Source organism: Scardinius erythrophthalmus, assembly GCF_964197995.2.
Source record: "Scardinius erythrophthalmus genome assembly, chromosome: 6".
Classification (NCBI taxonomy): domain Eukaryota; kingdom Metazoa; phylum Chordata; class Actinopteri; order Cypriniformes; family Leuciscidae; genus Scardinius; species Scardinius erythrophthalmus.
This window is the reverse complement of record NC_138226.1, coordinates 40,402,794-40,423,098: the sequence shown is the minus strand read 5'-3', so window position 1 is coordinate 40,423,098 and position 20,305 is coordinate 40,402,794. Positions and strand designations below refer to the sequence as shown.

At 43.3% G+C, this 20,305-nt stretch overlaps 2 protein-coding genes across 19 annotated transcripts; both read right to left on the bottom strand.

The window, feature by feature from the left end:
* Positions 1–4,512: 4,512 nt before the first annotated feature.
* LOC308692912 (uncharacterized protein) lies at positions 4,513–7,649 on the bottom strand. 9 transcript variants are annotated; one of them, XM_081369444.1, is made up of 4 exons: positions 7,171–7,649; positions 6,237–6,368; positions 5,835–5,972; positions 4,513–5,579 (listed from the first exon to the last, which is right to left on the bottom strand). In XM_081369444.1, the coding sequence occupies exons 1-4, from the start codon at positions 7,253–7,255 to the stop codon at positions 4,588–4,590; spliced, it is 1,347 nt and encodes a 448-aa protein (XP_081225570.1). In that variant the 5' UTR covers positions 7,256–7,649; the 3' UTR covers positions 4,513–4,587. The 9 variants fall into 9 exon arrangements, with proteins under 9 accessions (XP_081225570.1, XP_081225572.1, XP_081225573.1 ...); XM_081369446.1 differs by having other exon boundaries at positions 4,513–5,546; positions 7,171–7,530; XM_081369447.1 differs by having other exon boundaries at positions 4,513–5,513; positions 7,171–7,496.
* A 5,472-nt stretch (positions 7,650–13,121) lies between these two features.
* LOC308692910 (uncharacterized protein) lies at positions 13,122–16,181 on the bottom strand. 10 transcript variants are annotated; one of them, XM_081369440.1, is made up of 5 exons: positions 15,822–16,147; positions 14,888–15,019; positions 14,486–14,623; positions 13,473–14,230; positions 13,122–13,384 (listed from the first exon to the last, which is right to left on the bottom strand). In XM_081369440.1, exons 1-5 carry the CDS (start codon positions 15,904–15,906, stop codon positions 13,361–13,363), a joined length of 1,137 nt encoding a protein of 378 aa, XP_081225566.1. In that variant the 5' UTR covers positions 15,907–16,147; the 3' UTR covers positions 13,122–13,360. The 10 variants fall into 10 exon arrangements, with proteins under 10 accessions (XP_081225566.1, XP_081225558.1, XP_081225559.1 ...); XM_081369432.1 differs by having other exon boundaries at positions 13,506–14,230; positions 14,486–14,650; positions 15,822–16,133; XM_081369433.1 differs by having other exon boundaries at positions 13,122–14,230; positions 15,822–16,181.
* Between the last annotated feature and the right edge of the window lie 4,124 nt (positions 16,182–20,305).

The window sequence follows — 20,305 nt, the reverse complement described above, 5'->3', positions numbered from 1 at the left end:
TTCAGCGACGTCTTCACCTACACGAAAAGACTGCCATGATCCGGATTTGGACTGGGGATGCTGCCCGCACAACGCAGAGTAGTAAATGCTACACAGAGAAAGCAATCTTTCCACTCACCCCGGGCCTGCACATACAGTGTCAACGGCAAGCTTCAGCTCAGTTCTCTCAAAGTCCCCCACCACTGCTTGCTTAGACAGTAGGGACTTTAAGCAACGGCCTCTGGTGGAACGGCAATGGCATTCTGTCGTTCTATTGCGCACGCGCGACATTAACTGCTACCTCGCGACGTTCTACTGTAACCGTCTACTACGGGAGAACAGCTGATTTACCGTAGTCGTTACTACGTGACAGATTAAGAAAGTTAATGTTATGTTTTAGGTTATGTGGCATTGTAATCGTTTCTGTATATCATTAAATGCCAAAAGCAACCCTTCTCTTGCTCAAAAATCACCTCCTTTTTTGGTATTTTGTCTGATGATTAAATTACCCCAACGTTGTCCTCTTTACTGTTGCTTAGTGATTTTTGCGCTCTTTAGCTACGGCAGTTAACGCTTACTTCCGGCTGCCTTTGCCATTCCATCAGCAGCTGTTGCTTAAAGTCCCTAGTAACCAAGCATTACATCTTATCTCGGAGAGGAAGACCATCTCCCTCAAAGGCTGGGAAGAGCACAGCAAGAGATTAGGGGAGGTCTGCAACAAACCTTCACCTGAACAGGAACCCTGGACCCTCAGATTAAAAGTCTGATGCTCTACCATTTGAGCTAGCCAGCCAGGCGTTTGCCAGGGAACAGCCACCCTAGGGATATAACAGCACTTTCTCCTTAAAGTGTCACTCCTTTGTCAGCTTAAAGTTTGTGGCATTAAAGGATGAAGACCACAATTTATAAAGGGACGAGAGAGATAGGCTGCTCCTTCCAAAGCTAGGAACATGGAAGATTATGGATTATGGAATATGGAACAATTAGCATCAAGCTACATAACACAATTTAAAATATTAATATTACACTTTTACTCAAAACTCACTTTAAAGGTGCATTGCAAAAGTCTCTGAGTTTTTGCAGAACTATGCCCCCTCTGGCGACAAGCGAAACTGCAACACTGCAACTGAACGGGCATGACGTCACGCCCAGTCTCAAATTCCGACCCGAATCCCTCTTATTTATTTTACTGTACAGGATTATAGAGGCAATCGCAATCATCAGAGAAGGGCTCATTCAGCCCATCAGGCAATTGTTTAAGCATGTATGGGTTAGAAAAACGGGTATTTTTAACATGAAATGTTGCACAATGCACCTTTAAACAACCATAGAGTATTTGTATTATCTTCCGATCGCGATCTAAAATGGAGTTTAGTCATATAATGATGTTGGTTGAAATATGTTATATTTAGAATTTTTTTATGCAGCTAATCGCTACACCTGCTTAGCATGTATACTGTAAACATTCTTTAGTCATATGAAAATACCCCAAATCGCACGAACATCACACACAAACCACATATATTCGAAATCGTGCATTTAATAGTTTCTTGTTTCAGGTGTAGAAAGGTTTCTTTAGCTTTGATTTTCACGGAGCACAGGACGAAGAAGTGTACAGGACAGCTTCAGGGGAGTAATCCAGCTCTCGGATAGCGTACCATCCCTGAAGGCCGCCATTGGCTAACAAGCCATCACCTGCTGTTAGCATTCCATTGACTCACATTCATTTTGGCTTCACTTTGACAGCGAATAACTTTACATCTGAGGCGTTTAAAGACTCTATTTGTCCATTGTTTATTTCTAAAGAAACACGACAATGTATAAAAGGCTCCATTGCCTTGTATCTTACGTTATGGCCCCGTAGAAGCAGTTTTTGTATAAATAGGCTACCGATGGCGTCATAACCACCCGACTCTCTGGAAATTACCGTATAGACAGGAGTAGAAGCTCGCAGTCAATCGGGGGGACGTGGAGGCATACAGTCCGATAAAGTCAAGGCAGAAGCCCATAGAGAGTCATAAAGTTGCTCCTGCTCCTAGCTCATGGACACCCTCTACTCACTCTCTCCGTCTCTGCAAGATTTGTAAGGGAATGATTCAGATTTCTCTTGGCACAGCTACTAGAAGACTTACAACTGTCAGACAGGTTGCTCACGTCACATCTACGTCAGCAAGCTCAGTTTGAGTCTGCTCAATATGTCCCGTCCTGTCTCCCTGTTTCAGTGGATATTACGTCAACACACTGAAAAATGCTGCGCGTTTCAAGGCACTTCAGTTGGTCTTTAAGTGCTCTTAAGCGGCCTTATATTGTATTAATATTAATTCATCTATTTCACAAGAGATTGTATGTTAATATGACTGTGAGAAACTTTTTTTAATTTGATGATAAATCATTAGTTTATTACTGAAATAAAGGATGTTCTTTTGTTCAGTGTCCAAAGAACATGTCAAAATCAAGAAAGGTGAGGATGTTCAAGAAATCAAGCACTTTACACTTCTATTCCAGACTCTTGGATTGTTTGTAATGAGCTAAATCTGGGTAATTAGCATCACTCATTTGAAGGGCTGTTTTACTGGATCAGTGCAGAGTTCACACTGAACAATTTTTCATTCGCCGACAGGTTTTGGGAGATCGCTAGCCTGGGAAAACCCAGACAACTTCCGGCAAATTTAGATTTGCTCTGCAAGTAGTCTGGCAAAGAGCTCATTCAAGCCCATTTCTAATCCGTCGAAATCGCGGCACCAATCAGAAACGTTGGGGCGGGCTCTACACAATGACGATCGCTCTGATTGGTTTTAGGTCTATCCAATTGCGCCCAGAGGCATTTGAGCGACGTCCGTTGGTGAAGCGCACCAACTTTTAAATGCATTATTATATTCAAATTGCAAGCACATGAGGACAGTCTCCATGAAAGACCCACTGGCAGATGAACGTGCTACTACATTTCTCTCCGGAACTGTAGGAAATTTAATTAGATTTAATAGAGGATTTTAACTGTGACAAGATGATTGATAGGGCAGTTTACGTGACAGGATGCACGCGACAGATCCGTCCGATAAAGATGACGAAGTAGTATGTCCCAAAGCTTGCCTACTTTTTTGCTACACATTCAAAAGTAAATACCTTTTCTTCACAAAAAGAGTACATACTTTTATGGCGTAGTGTAATTTACACGATGACGATCGCTCTGATTGGTTTTAGGTCTATCCAATTGCGCCCAGAGGCATTTGAGCGACGTCCGTTGGTGACGCCCCTTTGGAAATGAGTTATTAATGAAGCTTTGCCAGACCATAACTCAGTTACTACTGAGAATGGTCTGGCTTTAACCAGGCTAGGAGATCGCCAACAAATGCCCGAAATCATAGGCTAATCGGTGCTCGTTCACACGAGTGAAATTCACGCAGTGTGAATTATCAACGACGCGATCTGAGAGAATCGCAGATGAGTCGGCGACGCCCGTGAGATATTTGGCATGTTAAATATGTGGATCTGTCTGCGATTCAAAATCCTGCTGTGGTAATGTGTTCTGACTGAAAACTACAGGACAGCGGGATGTTCGGGGAAGAGTTATAGACCAGAATATCAGTATTTTAACAGAAACAAAGCACAAACATTTGCTTGACCAGCAGCAACAGTAGCACATTGTAAAATGATTTATTTGCCCCCAACTCTCTTTGCACGTACAGACAATTTGGATTGCAAATCTTCTTGCAGGCTATCATTTTTAATAACTATTTAAGTCTCAAGTGAGAACTCCAGTCTTACACACGCGTGATCTTGCGTTATTTCCATATCACTTCTCGCGTGGGTTTGCTTGTGAAATGCAGTTTGCAGACCAGTCAGCGATTCTTTCTTTTGTATAGTCATGCAGTGTGAAACTGTCGTCGGTGCATCGTGCAGTGTGCACACAGCAGCAACTGAACGTTACCCCAGATAGTCATGCAGTGTGAAAAGATCAGTGACCTGACTACTTTGAAAATTGTGCAGTGTGAACTCAGCATTACAGGCATTCAGAACTCATTTGGTCACAGGTAACTAAAGGGATCATCTGTTAATAGGCTTGAAGTTGCAACTTCCTAAAATGACCACTAGAAGACACAATTTCACTAAAATGCTTCAGAATGCAGAAGACTATTGGTCAATAGGCAGTACTGGTTGAAACTTCACATCCTATAGCAATCAATAGAATTCTTCGTCCAATCATGGCATTTGGATTCAGACGTTTCCATGTCAACACCGAAATTAATCTGAATCAGTCAGGTGGTACAACTAGAGCACTGCAAGTTGTTTACGTTCATTATCACTGTAATGTTATGCATTTTAGACATGAGTCAATTTAGTGCAGTCTTTCATCTTGTGAGACTTTACAGACTCTGCTGTGTGTTCAAGCGTTTTGAAGGTGGCGTGGCTTTGTAGGGTGGGATTTCATGCATTGATTCCAGTGAGCCATTATGTGAGAGAACAGCCAAACTAACACTGGAATACAAAAATCTAATTCCTTGTTTTCCCACTTAAAAAAAAAAAAGAGGAAAATGGTCTTACAAGTGTGAGATTTATTTGGTGACAAACAGGGAAAACACCATATATCCAATGGTTAAATCAGCACAGTTAACTGCATGCATAGCCACATTGGCCATAAGGGTAAGTTGACTTTGGCGGTTCGGCTGCAGGCTTCATTGGAGGCTTGGGCGGTTCGGCTGCAGGCTTCATTGGAGGCTTGGGCGGTTCGGCTGCAGGCTTCATTGGAGGCTTGGGCGGTTCGGCTGCAGGCTTCATTGGAGGCTTGGGCGGTTCGGCTGCAGGCTTCACAGGAGGCTTCGGAGGTTCGGCTGCAGGCTTCGGAGGTTCGCCCGCAGGCTTCATTGGAGGCTTGGGCGGTTCGGCCGCAGGCTTCATTGGAGGCTTGGGCGGTTCGGCCGCAGGCTTCATTGGAGGCTTGGGCGGTTCGGCTGCAGGCTTCACAGGAGGCTTCGGGGGTTCGGCCGCAGGCTTCACAGGAGGCTTCGGGGGTTCGGCCGCAGGCTTCACAGGAGGCTTCGGGGGTTCCACTGCAGGCGTCACTGGCAGTTCGTCTGAAGGCTCTGGCTCAGGAGGTTCGGTAGAAGGCTCCGGCTCAGGCAGTTCAGTAGAAGGCTCCGGCAGTTCTGTAGAAGGCTCCGGCTCTTCGGTAGAAGGCTCCGGCTCTTCGGTAGAAGGCTCCGGAGGTTCGGCTGCAGGCTTTCCTGGAGGTTCGGCTGCAGGCTTTCCTGGAGGTTCGGCTGCAGGCTTTCCTGGAGGCTTTGGTGGTTCGGCTGCAGGCTTTCCTGGAGGCTTTGGTGGTTCGACAGCAGGCTTTCCTGGAGGCTTTGGTGGTTCGACTGCAGGCTTTCCTGGAGGCTTTGGTGGTTCGACTGCAGGCTTTCCTGGAGGCTTTGGTGGTTCGACGGCAGGCTTTCCTGGAGGCTTTGGTGGTTCGGCTGCAGGCTTTCCTGGAGGCTTTGGTGGTTCGACAGCAGGCTTTCCTGGAGGCTTTGGTGGTTCGACGGCAGGCTTTCCTGGAGGCTTTGGTGGTTCGACTGCAGGCTTTCCTGGAGGCTTTGGTGGTTCGGCTGCAGGCTTTCCTGGATGGATCCAGATAGTCAACTTTAGTCAGTCTGTTTAGTGGCATTCAGTCTCAGATACAGCACAAAACCCAAATACCAAGTTTTATTCCTCTTAATTATTAATCATGAGTGTATTAATTAATCGTATGAATTAATTTTGTAAAGCCATCCTGTGCTTTAAACCGTGCTATTGGCTGAACACTTTACATTGAGAACGATTAATTATAAAACAAGACAAAATGAAACGAAGCTGACCCAAACACTAACAAATACCTGCAAATGGATTCATACACTGATGTCCACATCCATTGCAGCAGCATTTCTCATTGTTCGGACAGTCACTGTCATAGGAACACAACTCTGCACACATTCCTGCTCCAAAATTTGTGCTTGGACACTCCCCTGGCTTTGCTGTTACAGAGACACATGACAGAGAAACTACATCACTGAATACTGAATGTCTCATACACTGTATGAAAAAGAGAAAAAAAAAATCGTAGGAGGGTTTACCGGAATATTCAGTCCATCTACTTCATAGTTTCACGTTTAGTTCAATGTGTTACTTGCGGTTTCTTTGCAATTATTTGTGAAACTTACTAGCAATTCCTCAGAAGACATTTTTTCAGCGTTTTTTTTCTGGAAGACGTATAGCATGCATCAATAATTAAAACTCACTGAAAACAGGCGGCACACACGCGGACCCACAGGGAAATTGACAGCATTTGTGTCCTCCAGAGCAGTCTCTATCAGAAGTGCACCCTCGTCGGGAGGGCACGACCGTCAGCGTCGCCGGACACTGACCAGACACTACAGGAGAGGATTCAAGAGGATCATTAGGGGAGACCAGGAAGTGCTGTAATAGTTCGCTTCAGCATTTGCAAGTCAGGGGTTTTGCAATGAGTCTCCCTTTATAATATTCAAACATTTATCTGCTTCAATTCAAGTAGCTTAGAAATCTACCATTTTTCACTAAACGGCATCAATCGGTTTCAAAGACTGAGAGTGCAGTTACAACCTACCCCACTAGTGATATTAACTGATGTCCATGCTTTCTATCAGTCTTTCTATGTTGTATACAAATTTACTGGTGTACATCTTCAAAAATGCCATCCCCATGACCACCCTCATTTTCCTTTTAAGCATTTTAATAAGCTACTCAACAGAAAATAAAACAAATATAGTTCTAAACCCACTATATATGTAAAATGCAGAGTTATCGGTTAGAATTAGCTCCCCACGTTATATTGTAGGCTTATGCATTTCTTAAAACAAAAAAGCTTTAGGCAAAAGTTTCAACTCAGGATTGATACAGTCCGGTAACAATTTTGCAGCCATATTATAACACTAATGTTTGTGTTTAACAGTAAACAAAAAAGCCTATTAGTGATTATATGGGTTTTAGTTGTACAATGAAAAATGCAGAAACTTATGATAGTTTGCATATTTATACTTTGCTTATTATTAACACTAAACCAACATACAAAGATGAACTTCCACTTGACATATGTACTGTATTTTTGTAAGCAGATGTGTCTGAAATCAAATTTTGTAAGGCACTTTATTTATGCACTTCTTCGGGCTGCGTAATGAAGCTAAAAGAACTTCTCACCTAGGACTCCAGCGTCTGTTGTGCTCAAACAAGCAGACAGACACAATAAAACAGCACTAAACGAGCAGTACACTTGAGCTGTCATCCTCTTGACCTGCAATCTCAAAATCAACTCTGCTCGAAGATGCACTGAATTACTGAGTCAGGAGGGGCGGACAGCAAGGACCACAAAACTACAAAGAAAAATCCCTGTTGCTGCATCAAAACATCAGCTGAGTCCCACAACAAACGCTATCAAAAGAGTTCAAAACACTTTTTGAAAATGCGTTTTTAAAGATCCAATTGGGGGTCTGGGTAATTCCAACCCTAATGAAAATCACTTGCCTGTAGTTTTCTCATATAGCCTAATCGTGAAGACCTTGATTAGCTTGTTCAGGTGTGTTTGATTAGGGTTGGATGTCGCAATAATTACCGTAATTAGGAGATGATTGATTGTTTTTATGGCAACACTATCAACGGCAAATGAATCTGCAGTGGTCAGGTGGTACAGCGATCACGTGGTACAAGTCGGAGTTCTACCACAAGTTACAAGTTATAATTATGACTAAACTCCTACACCTAAACTCTCCAGGAAATGGATCTCTACTGGAGACTGGCATAAATCTGCATTGATCATCAAGAAACACAGGGGCATGTCTAGAATTTGAATCTGAATTTTTTATTTGCTGATTGATTTGCGATGTGAATCCATGCAAGTAATTATGAATGAAAACAATGTTTCCAGCCACTGTAGTGAATATAGGGGAATACACAGCCACGGTTATATCATAGCCAATTTAATATTGGATGGTTTCATATGGATTGCATAATCAGATAATATCGTGACCGAGGCAAGTAGCCTATAGAGTTTTGGTTCATTTCTGTGACGAGACGGCAGAAAGCGCACCCTGTTTGTTTTCTTTATTTTACAAAAGCACAACATTTAATTGTTATTGTGAGTGTACATAAATAAAAGTTTGTTCGCGTTTGTCGAACGCTAATTTAACATGCCCGAAATAAAATCAGATTTTAGAAGAATTTGTAGCACCACTCGGACAGGTGTGCCAAAACACTTATTTATAAACTAACAATGTCTTCACCTACACAAAAACCTGCTCACTTCAGGCTTGAAAAGAAATGTGGGTTGCCCAATTTTCCGTGTTAGAGAAAAGAGCAGCTCGTACAAAGCTCCTGGATGTCACAATTCCTGTCGCAAATAGACAAAGTGACACGAAGGAGCCACGTAGTCGGCAGGATTCGAACCTGCGCGGAGAGACCCCAATGGTTTTCGAGTCCATCGCCTTAACCTCTCAGCCATGACTACTCCCGCCAGTGAGTCACATGCTATTTTCATTTCTGGATTTGAGCATCAAAGAACACAGGGGCCAACTATCAATGTGGATCAATGTGAGCAGCAGAGGATCAACCCGGCGAAAATATTGTGTTGGCAAAAAGGAGTTCAGCGACGTCTTCACCTACACGAAAAGACTGCCATGATCCGGATTTGGACTGGGGATGCTGCCCGCACAACGCAGAGTAGTAAATGCTACACAGAGAAAGCAATCTTTCCACTCACCCCGGGCCTGCACATACAGTGTCAACGGCAAGCTTCAGCTCAGTTCTCTCAAAGTCCCCCACCACTGCTTGCTTAGACAGTAGGGACTTTAAGCAACGGCCTCTGGTGGAACGGCAATGGCATTCTGTCGTTCTATTGCGCACGCGCGACATTAACTGCTACCTCGCGACGTTCTACTGTAACCGTCTACTACGGGAGAACAGCTGATTTACCGTAGTCGTTACTACGTGACAGATTAAGAAAGTTAATGTTATGTTTTAGGTTATGTGGCATTGTAATCGTTTCTGTATATCATTAAATGCCAAAAGCAACCCTTCTCTTGCTCAAAAATCACCTCCTTTTTTGGTATTTTGTCTGATGATTAAATTACCCCAACGTTGTCCTCTTTACTGTTGCTTAGTGATTTTTGCGCTCTTTAGCTACGGCAGTTAACGCTTACTTCCGGCTGCCTTTGCCATTCCATCAGCAGCTGTTGCTTAAAGTCCCTAGTAACCAAGCATTACATCTTATCTCGGAGAGGAAGACCATCTCCCTCAAAGGCTGGGAAGAGCACAGCAAGAGATTAGGGGAGGTCTGCAACAAACCTTCACCTGAACAGGAACCCTGGACCCTCAGATTAAAAGTCTGATGCTCTACCATTTGAGCTAGCCAGCCAGGCGTTTGCCAGGGAACAGCCACCCTAGGGATATAACAGCACTTTCTCCTTAAAGTGTCACTCCTTTGTCAGCTTAAAGTTTGTGGCATTAAAGGATGAAGACCACAATTTATAAAGGGACGAGAGAGATAGGCTGCTCCTTCCAAAGCTAGGAACATGGAAGATTATGGATTATGGAATATGGAACAATTAGCATCAAGCTACATAACACAATTTAAAATATTAATATTACACTTTTACTCAAAACTCACTTTAAAGGTGCATTGCAAAAGTCTCTGAGTTTTTGCAGAACTATGCCCCCTCTGGCGACAAGCGAAACTGCAACACTGCAACTGAACGCGCATGACGTCACGCCCAGTCTCAAATTCCGACCCGAATCCCTCTTATTTATTTTACTGTACAGGATTATAGAGGCAATCGCAATCATCAGAGAAGGGCTCATTCAGCCCATCAGGCAATTGTTTAAGCATGTATGGGTTAGAAAAACGGGTATTTTTAACATGAAATGTTGCACAATGCACCTTTAAACAACCATAGAGTATTTGTATTATCTTCCGATCGCGATCTAAAATGGAGTTTAGTCATATAATGATGTTGGTTGAAATATGTTATATTTAGAATTTTTTTATGCAGCTAATCGCTACACCTGCTTAGCATGTATACTGTAAACATTCTTTAGTCATATGAAAATACCCCAAATCGCACGAACATCACACACAAACCACATATATTCGAAATCGTGCATTTAATAGTTTCTTGTTTCAGGTGTAGAAAGGTTTCTTTAGCTTTGATTTTCACGGAGCACAGGACGAAGAAGTGTACAGGACAGCTTCAGGGGAGTAATCCAGCTCTCGGATAGCGTACCATCCCTGAAGGCCGCCATTGGCTAACAAGCCATCACCTGCTGTTAGCATTCCATTGACTCACATTCATTTTGGCTTCACTTTGACAGCGAATAACTTTACATCTGAGGCGTTTAAAGACTCTATTTGTCCATTGTTTATTTCTAAAGAAACACGACAATGTATAAAAGGCTCCATTGCCTTGTATCTTACGTTATGGCCCCGTAGAAGCAGTTTTTGTATAAATAGGCTACCGATGGCGTCATAACCACCCGACTCTCTGGAAATTACCGTATAGACAGGAGTAGAAGCTCGCAGTCAATCGGGGGGACGTGGAGGCATACAGTCCGATAAAGTCAAGGCAGAAGCCCATAGAGAGTCATAAAGTTGCTCCTGCTCCTAGCTCATGGACACCCTCTACTCACTCTCTCCGTCTCTGCAAGATTTGTAAGGGAATGATTCAGATTTCTCTTGGCACAGCTACTAGAAGACTTACAACTGTCAGACAGGTTGCTCACGTCACATCTACGTCAGCAAGCTCAGTTTGAGTCTGCTCAATATGTCCCGTCCTGTCTCCCTGTTTCAGTGGATATTACGTCAACACACTGAAAAATGCTGCGCGTTTCAAGGCACTTCAGTTGGTCTTTAAGTGCTCTTAAGCGGCCTTATATTGTATTAATATTAATTCATCTATTTCACAAGAGATTGTATGTTAATATGACTGTGAGAAACTTTTTTTAATTTGATGATAAATCATTAGTTTATTACTGAAATAAAGGATGTTCTTTTGTTCAGTGTCCAAAGAACATGTCAAAATCAAGAAAGGTGAGGATGTTCAAGAAATCAAGCACTTTACACTTCTATTCCAGACTCTTGGATTGTTTGTAATGAGCTAAATCTGGGTAATTAGCATCACTCATTTGAAGGGCTGTTTTACTGGATCAGTGCAGAGTTCACACTGAACAATTTTTCATTCGCCGACAGGTTTTGGGAGATCGCTAGCCTGGGAAAACCCAGACAACTTCCGGCAAATTTAGATTTGCTCTGCAAGTAGTCTGGCAAAGAGCTCATTCAAGCCCATTTCTAATCCGTCGAAATCGCGGCACCAATCAGAAACGTTGGGGCGGGCTCTACACAATGACGATCGCTCTGATTGGTTTTAGGTCTATCCAATTGCGCCCAGAGGCATTTGAGCGACGTCCGTTGGTGAAGCGCACCAACTTTTAAATGCATTATTATATTCAAATTGCAAGCACATGAGGACAGTCTCCATGAAAGACCCACTGGCAGATGAACGTGCTACTACATTTCTCTCCGGAACTGTAGGAAATTTAATTAGATTTAATAGAGGATTTTAACTGTGACAAGATGATTGATAGGGCAGTTTACGTGACAGGATGCACGCGACAGATCCGTCCGATAAAGATGACGAAGTAGTATGTCCCAAAGCTTGCCTACTTTTTTGCTACACATTCAAAAGTAAATACCTTTTCTTCACAAAAAGAGTACATACTTTTATGGCGTAGTGTAATTTACACGATGACGATCGCTCTGATTGGTTTTAGGTCTATCCAATTGCGCCCAGAGGCATTTGAGCGACGTCCGTTGGTGACGCCCCTTTGGAAATGAGTTATTAATGAAGCTTTGCCAGACCATAACTCAGTTACTACTGAGAATGGTCTGGCTTTAACCAGGCTAGGAGATCGCCAACAAATGCCCGAAATCATAGGCTAATCGGTGCTCGTTCACACGAGTGAAATTCACGCAGTGTGAATTATCAACGACGCGATCTGAGAGAATCGCAGATGAGTCGGCGACGCCCGTGAGATATTTGGCATGTTAAATATGTGGATCTGTCTGCGATTCAAAATCCTGCTGTGGTAATGTGTTCTGACTGAAAACTACAGGACAGCGGGATGTTCGGGGAAGAGTTATAGACCAGAATATCAGTATTTTAACAGAAACAAAGCACAAACATTTGCTTGACCAGCAGCAACAGTAGCACATTGTAAAATGATTTATTTGCCCCCAACTCTCTTTGCACGTACAGACAATTTGGATTGCAAATCTTCTTGCAGGCTATCATTTTTAATAACTATTTAAGTCTCAAGTGAGAACTCCAGTCTTACACACGCGTGATCTTGCGTTATTTCCATATCACTTCTCGCGTGGGTTTGCTTGTGAAATGCAGTTTGCAGACCAGTCAGCGATTCTTTCTTTTGTATAGTCATGCAGTGTGAAACTGTCGTCGGTGCATCGTGCAGTGTGCACACAGCAGCAACTGAACGTTACCCCAGATAGTCATGCAGTGTGAAAAGATCAGTGACCTGACTACTTTGAAAATTGTGCAGTGTGAACTCAGCATTACAGGCATTCAGAACTCATTTGGTCACAGGTAACTAAAGGGATCATCTGTTAATAGGCTTGAAGTTGCAACTTCCTAAAATGACCACTAGAAGACACAATTTCACTAAAATGCTTCAGAATGCAGAAGACTATTGGTCAATAGGCAGTACTGGTTGAAACTTCACATCCTATAGCAATCAATAGAATTCTTCGTCCAATCATGGCATTTGGATTCAGACGTTTCCATGTCAACACCGAAATTAATCTGAATCAGTCAGGTGGTACAACTAGAGCACTGCAAGTTGTTTACGTTCATTATCACTGTAATGTTATGCATTTTAGACATGAGTCAATTTAGTGCAGTCTTTCATCTTGTGAGACTTTACAGACTCTGCTGTGTGTTCAAGCGTTTTGAAGGTGGCGTGGCTTTGTAGGGTGGGATTTCATGCATTGATTCCAGTGAGCCATTATGTGAGAGAACAGCCAAACTAACACTGGAATACAAAAATCTAATTCCTTGTTTTCCCACTTAAAAAAAAAAAAGAGAGGAAAATGGTCTTACAAGTGTGAGATTTATTTGGTGACAAACAGGGAAAACACCATATATCCAATGGTTAAATCAGCACAGTTAACTGCATGCATAGCCACATTGGCCATAAGGGTAAGTTGACTTTGGCGGTTCGGCTGCAGGCTTCATTGGAGGCTTGGGCGGTTCGGCTGCAGGCTTCATTGGAGGCTTGGGCGGTTCGGCTGCAGGCTTCATTGGAGGCTTGGGCGGTTCGGCTGCAGGCTTCATTGGAGGCTTGGGCGGTTCGGCTGCAGGCTTCACTGGAGGCTTGGGCGGTTCGGCTGCAGGCTTCGGAGGTTCGGCCGCAGGCTTCATTGGAGGCTTGGGCGGTTCGGCCGCAGGCTTCATTGGAGGCTTGGGCGGTTCGGCCGCAGGCTTCATTGGAGGCTTGGGCGGTTCGGCCGCAGGCTTCACAGGAGGCTTCGGGGGTTCGGCCGCAGGCTTCACAGGAGGCTTCGGGGGTTCGGCCGCAGGCTTCACTGGAGGCTTCGGGGGTTCGGCCGCAGGCTTCACAGGAGGCTTCGGGGGTTCGGCCGCAGGCTTCACAGGAGGCTTCGGGGGTTCCACTGCAGGCGTCACTGGCAGTTCGTCTGAAGGCTCTGGCTCAGCAGGTTCGGTAGAAGGCTCCGGCTCCGGCTCTTCGGTAGAAGGCTCCGGCTCTTCGGTAGAAGGCTCCGGCTCTTCGGTAGAAGGCTCCGGCTCTTCGGTAGAAGGCTCCGGAGGTTCGGCTGCAGGCTTTCCTGGAGGTTCGGCTGCAGGCTTTCCTGGAGGCTTTGGTGGTTCGGCTGCAGGCTTTCCTGGAGGCTTTGGTGGTTCGACAGCAGGCTTTCCTGGAGGCTTTGGTGGTTCGACTGCAGGCTTTCCTGGAGGCTTTGGTGGTTCGGCTGCAGGCTTTCCTGGAGGCTTTGGTGGTTCGACAGCAGGCTTTCCTGGAGGCTTTGGTGGTTCGACGGCAGGCTTTCCTGGAGGCTTTGGTGGTTCGGCTGCAGGCTTTCCTGGAGGCTTTGGTGGTTCGACAGCAGGCTTTCCTGGAGGCTTTGGTGGTTCGACTGCAGGCTTTCCTGGAGGCTTTGGTGGTTCGGCTGCAGGCTTTCCTGGATGGATCCAGATAGTCAACTTTAGTCAGTCTGTTTAGTGGCATTCAGTCTCAGATACAGCACAAAACCCAAATACCAAGTTTTATTCCTCTTAATTATTAATCATGAGTGTATTAATTAATCGTATGAATTAATTTTGTAAAGCCATCCTGTGCTTTAAACCGTGCTATTGGCTGAATACTTTACATTGAGAACGATTAATTATAAAACAAGACAAAATGAAACGAAGCTGACCCAAACACTAACAAATACCTGCAAATGGATTCATACACTGATGTCCACATCCATTGCAGCAGCATTTCTCATTGTTCGGACAGTCACTGTCATAGGAACACAACTCTGCACACATTCCTGCTCCAAAATTTGTGCTTGGACACTCCCCTGGCTTTGCTGTTACAGAGACACATGACAGAGAAACTACATCACTGAATACTGAATGTCTCATACACTGTATGAAAAAGAGAAAAAAAAAATCGTAGGAGGGTTTACCGGAATATTCAGTCCATCTACTTCATAGTTTCACGTTTAGTTCAATGTGTTACTTGCGGTTTCTTTGCAATTATTTGTGAAACTTACTAGCAATTCCTCAGAAGACATTTTTTCAGCGTTTTTTTTCTGGAAGACGTATAGCATGCATCAATAATTAAAACTCACTGAAAACAGGCGGCACACACGCGGACCCACAGGGAAATTGACAGCATTTGTGTCCTCCAGAGCAGTCTCTATCAGAAGTGCACCCTCGTCGGGAGGGCACGACCGTCAGCGTCGCCGGACACTGACCAGACACTACAGGAGAGGATTCAAGAGGATCATTAGGGGAGACCAGGAAGTGCTGTAATAGTTCGCTTCAGCATTTGCAAGTCAGGGGTTTTGCAATGAGTCTCCCTTTATAATATTCAAACATTTATCTGCTTCAATTCAAGTAGCTTAGAAATCTACCATTTTTCACTAAACGGCATCAATCGGTTTCAAAGACTGAGAGTGCAGTTACAACCTACCCCACTAGTGATATTAACTGATGTCCATGCTTTCTATCAGTCTTTCTATGTTGTATACAAATTTACTGGTGTACATCTTCAAAAATGCCATCCCCATGACCACCCTCATTTTCCTTTTAAGCATTTTAATAAGCTACTCAACAGAAAATAAAACAAATATAGTTCTAAACCCACTATATATGTAAAATGCAGAGTTATCGGTTAGAATTAGCTCCCCACGTTATATTGTAGGCTTATGCATTTCTTAAAACAAAAAAGCTTTAGGCAAAAGTTTCAACTCAGGATTGATACAGTCCGGTAACAATTTTGCAGCCATATTATAACACTAATGTTTGTGTTTAACAGTAAACAAAAAAGCCTATTAGTGATTATATGGGTTTTAGTTGTACAATGAAAAATGCAGAAACTTATGATAGTTTGCATATTTATACTTTGCTTATTATTAACACTAAACCAACATACAAAGATGAACTTCCACTTGACATATGTACTGTATTTTTGTAAGCAGATGTGTCTGAAATCAAATTTTGTAAGGCACTTTATTTATGCACTTCTTCGGGCTGCGTAATGAAGCTAAAAGAACTTCTCACCTAGGACTCCAGCGTCTGTTGTGCTCAAACAAGCAGACAGACACAATAAAACAGCACTAAACGAGCAGTACACTTGAGCTGTCATCCTCTTGACCTGCAATCTCAAAATCAACTCTGCTCGAAGATGCACTGAATTACTGAGTCAGGAGGGGCGGACAGCAAGGACCACAAAACTACAAAGAAAAATCCCTGTTGCTGCATCAAAACATCAGCTGAGTCCCACAACAAACGCTATCAAAAGAGTTCAAAACACTTTTTGAAAATGCGTTTTTAAAGATCCAATTGGGGGTCTGGGTAATTCCAACCCTAATGAAAATCACTTGCCTGTAGTTTTCTCATATAGCCTAATCGTGAAGACCTTGATTAGCTTGTTCAGGTGTGTTTGATTAGGGTTGGATGTCGCAATAATTACCGTAATTAGGAGATGATTGATTGTTTTTATGGCAACACTATCAACGGCAAATGAATCTGCAGTGGTCAGGTGGTACAGCGATCACGTGGTACAAGTCGGAGTTCTACCACAAGTTACAAGTTATAATTATGACTAAACTCCTACACCTAAACTCTCCAGGAAATGGATCTCTACTGGAGACTGGCATAAATCTGCATTGATCATCAAGAAACACAGGGGCATGTCTAGAATTTGAATCTGAATTTTTTATTTGCTGATTGATTTGCGATGTGAATCCATGCAAGTAATTATGAATGAAAACAATGTTTCCAGCCACTGTAGTGAATATAGGGGAATACACAGCCACGGTTATATCATAGCCAATTTAATATTGGATGGTTTCATATGGATTGCATAATCAGATAATATCGTGACCGAGGCAAGTAGCCTATAGAGTTTTGGTTCATTTCTGTGACGAGACGGCAGAAAGCGCACCCTGTTTGTTTTCTTTATTTTACAAAAGCACAACATTTAATTGTTATTGTGAGTGTACATAAATAAAAGTTTGTTCGCGTTTGTCGAACGCTAATTTAACATGCCCGAAATAAAATCAGATTTTAGAAGAATTTGTAGCACCACTCGGACAGGTGTGCCAAAACACTTATTTATAAACTAACAATGTCTTCACCTACACAAAAACCTGCTCACTTCAGGCTTGAAAAGAAATGTGGGTTGCCCAATTTTCCGTGTTAGAGAAAAGAGCAGCTCGTACAAAGCTCCTGGATGTCACAATTCCTGTCGCAAATAGACAAAGTGACACGAAGGAGCCACGTAGTCGGCAGGATTCGAACCTGCGCGGAGAGACCCCAATGGTTTTCGAGTCCATCGCCTTAACCTCTCAGCCATGACTACTCCCGCCAGTGAGTCACATGCTATTTTCATTTCTGGATTTGAGCATCAAAGAACACAGGGGCCAACTATCAATGTGGATCAATGTGAGCAGCAGAGGATCAACCCGGCGAAAATATTGTGTTGGCAAAAAGGAGTTCAGCGACGTCTTCACCTACACGAAAAGACTGCCATGATCCGGATTTGGACTGGGGATGCTGCCCGCACAACGCAGAGTAGTAAATGCTACACAGAGAAAGCAATCTTTCCACTCACCCCGGGCCTGCACATACAGTGTCAACGGCAAGCTTCAGCTCAGTTCTCTCAAAGTCCCCCACCACTGCTTGCTTAGACAGTAGGGACTTTAAGCAACGGCCTCTGGTGGAACGGCAATGGCATTCTGTCGTTCTATTGCGCACGCGCGACATTAACTGCTACCTCGCGACGTTCTACTGTAACCGTCTACTACGGGAGAACAGCTGATTTACCGTAGTCGTTACTACGTGACAGATTAAGAAAGTTAATGTTATGTTTTAGGTTATGTGGCATTGTAATCGTTTCTGTATATCATTAAATGCCAAAAGCAACCCTTCTCTTGCTCAAAAATCACCTCCTTTTTTGGTATTTTGTCTGATGATTAAATTACCCCAACGTTGTCCTCTTTACTGTTGCTTAGTGATTTTTGCGCTCTTTAGCTACGGCAGTTAACGCTTACTTCCGGCTGCCTTTGCCATTCCATCAGCAGCTGTTGCTTAAAGTCCCTAGTAACCAAGCATTACATCTTATCTCGGAGAGGAAGACCATCTCCCTCAAAGGCTGGGAAGAGCACAGCAAGAGATTAGGGGAGGTCTGCAACAAACCTTCACCTGAACAGGAACCCTGGACCCTCAGATTAAAAGTCTGATGCTCTACCATTTGAGCTAGCCAGCCAGGCGTTTGCCAGGGAACAGCCACCCTAGGGATATAACAGCACTTTCTCCTTAAAGTGTCACTCCTTTGTCAGCTTAAAGTTTGTGGCATTAAAGGATGAAGACCACAATTTATAAAGGGACGAGAGAGATAGGCTGCTCCTTCCAAAGCTAGGAACATGGAAGATTATGGATTATGGAATATGGAACAATTAGCATCAAGCTACATAACACAATTTAAAATATTAATATTACACTTTTACTCAAAACTCACTTTAAAGGTGCATTGCAAAAGTCTCTGAGTTTTTGCAGAACTATGCCCCCTCTGGCGACAAGCGAAACTGCAACACTGCAACTGAACGCGCATGACGTCACGCCCAGTCTCAAATTCCGACCCGAATCCCTCTTATTTATTTTACTGTACAGGATTATAGAGGCAATCGCAATCATCAGAGAAGGGCTCATTCAGCCCATCAGGCAATTGTTTAAGCATGTATGGGTTAGAAAAACGGGTATTTTTAACATGAAATGTTGCACAATGCACCTTTAAACAACCATAGAGTATTTGTATTATCTTCCGATCGCGATCTAAAATGGAGTTTAGTCATATAATGATGTTGGTTGAAATATGTTATATTTAGAATTTTTTTATGCAGCTAATCGCTACACCTGCTTAGCATGTATACTGTAAACATTCTTTAGTCATATGAAAATACCCCAAATCGCACGAACATCACACACAAACCACATATATTCGAAATCGTGCATTTAATAGTTTCTTGTTTCAGGTGTAGAAAGGTTTCTTTAGCTTTGATTTTCACGGAGCACAGGACGAAGAAGTGTACAGGACAGCTTCAGGGGAGTAATCCAGCTCTCGGATAGCGTACCATCCCTGAAGGCCGCCATTGGCTAACAAGCCATCACCTGCTGTTAGCATTCCATTGACTCACATTCATTTTGGCTTCACTTTGACAGCGAATAACTTTACATCTGAGGCGTTTAAAGACTCTATTTGTCCATTGTTTATTTCTAAAGAAACACGACAATGTATAAAAGGCTCCATTGCCTTGTATCTTACGTTATGGCCCCGTAGAAGCAGTTTTTGTATAAATAGGCTACCGATGGCGTCATAACCACCCGACTCTCTGGAAATTACCGTATAGACAGGAGTAGAAGCTCGCAGTCAATCGGGGGGACGTGGAGGCATACAGTCCGATAAAGTCAAGGCAGAAGCCCATAGAGAGTCATAAAGTTGCTCCTGCTCCTAGCTCATGGACACCCTCTACTCACTCTCTCCGTCTCTGCAAGATTTGTAAGGGAATGATTCAGATTTCTCTTGGCACAGCTACTAGAAGACTTACAACTGTCAGACAGGTTGCTCACGTCACATCTACGTCAGCAAGCTCAGTTTGAGTCTGCTCAATATGTCCCGTCCTGTCTCCCTGTTTCAGTGGATATTACGTCAACACACTGAAAAATGCTGCGCGTTTCAAGGCACTTCAGTTGGTCTTTAAGTGCTCTTAAGCGGCCTTATATTGTATTAATATTAATTCATCTATTTCACAAGAGATTGTATGTTAATATGACTGTGAGAAACTTTTTTTAATTTGATGATAAATCATTAGTTTATTACTGAAATAAAGGATGTTCTTTTGTTCAGTGTCCAAAGAACATGTCAAAATCAAGAAAGGTGAGGATGTTCAAGAAATCAAGCACTTTACACTTCTATTCCAGACTCTTGGATTGTTTGTAATGAGCTAAATCTGGGTAATTAGCATCACTCATTTGAAGGGCTGTTTTACTGGATCAGTGCAGAGTTCACACTGAACAATTTTTCATTCGCCGACAGGTTTTGGGAGATCGCTAGCCTGGGAAAACCCAGACAACTTCCGGCAAATTTAGATTTGCTCTGCAAGTAGTCTGGCAAAGAGCTCATTCAAGCCCATTTCTAATCCGTCGAAATCGCGGCACCAATCAGAAACGTTGGGGCGGGCTCTACACAATGACGATCGCTCTGATTGGTTTTAGGTCTATCCAATTGCGCCCAGAGGCATTTGAGCGACGTCCGTTGGTGAAGCGCACCAACTTTTAAATGCATTATTATATTCAAATTGCAAGCACATGAGGACAGTCTCCATGAAAGACCCACTGGCAGATGAACGTGCTACTACATTTCTCTCCGGAACTGTAGGAAATTTAATTAGATTTAATAGAGGATTTTAACTGTGACAAGATGATTGATAGGGCAGTTTACGTGACAGGATGCACGCGACAGATCCGTCCGATAAAGATGACGA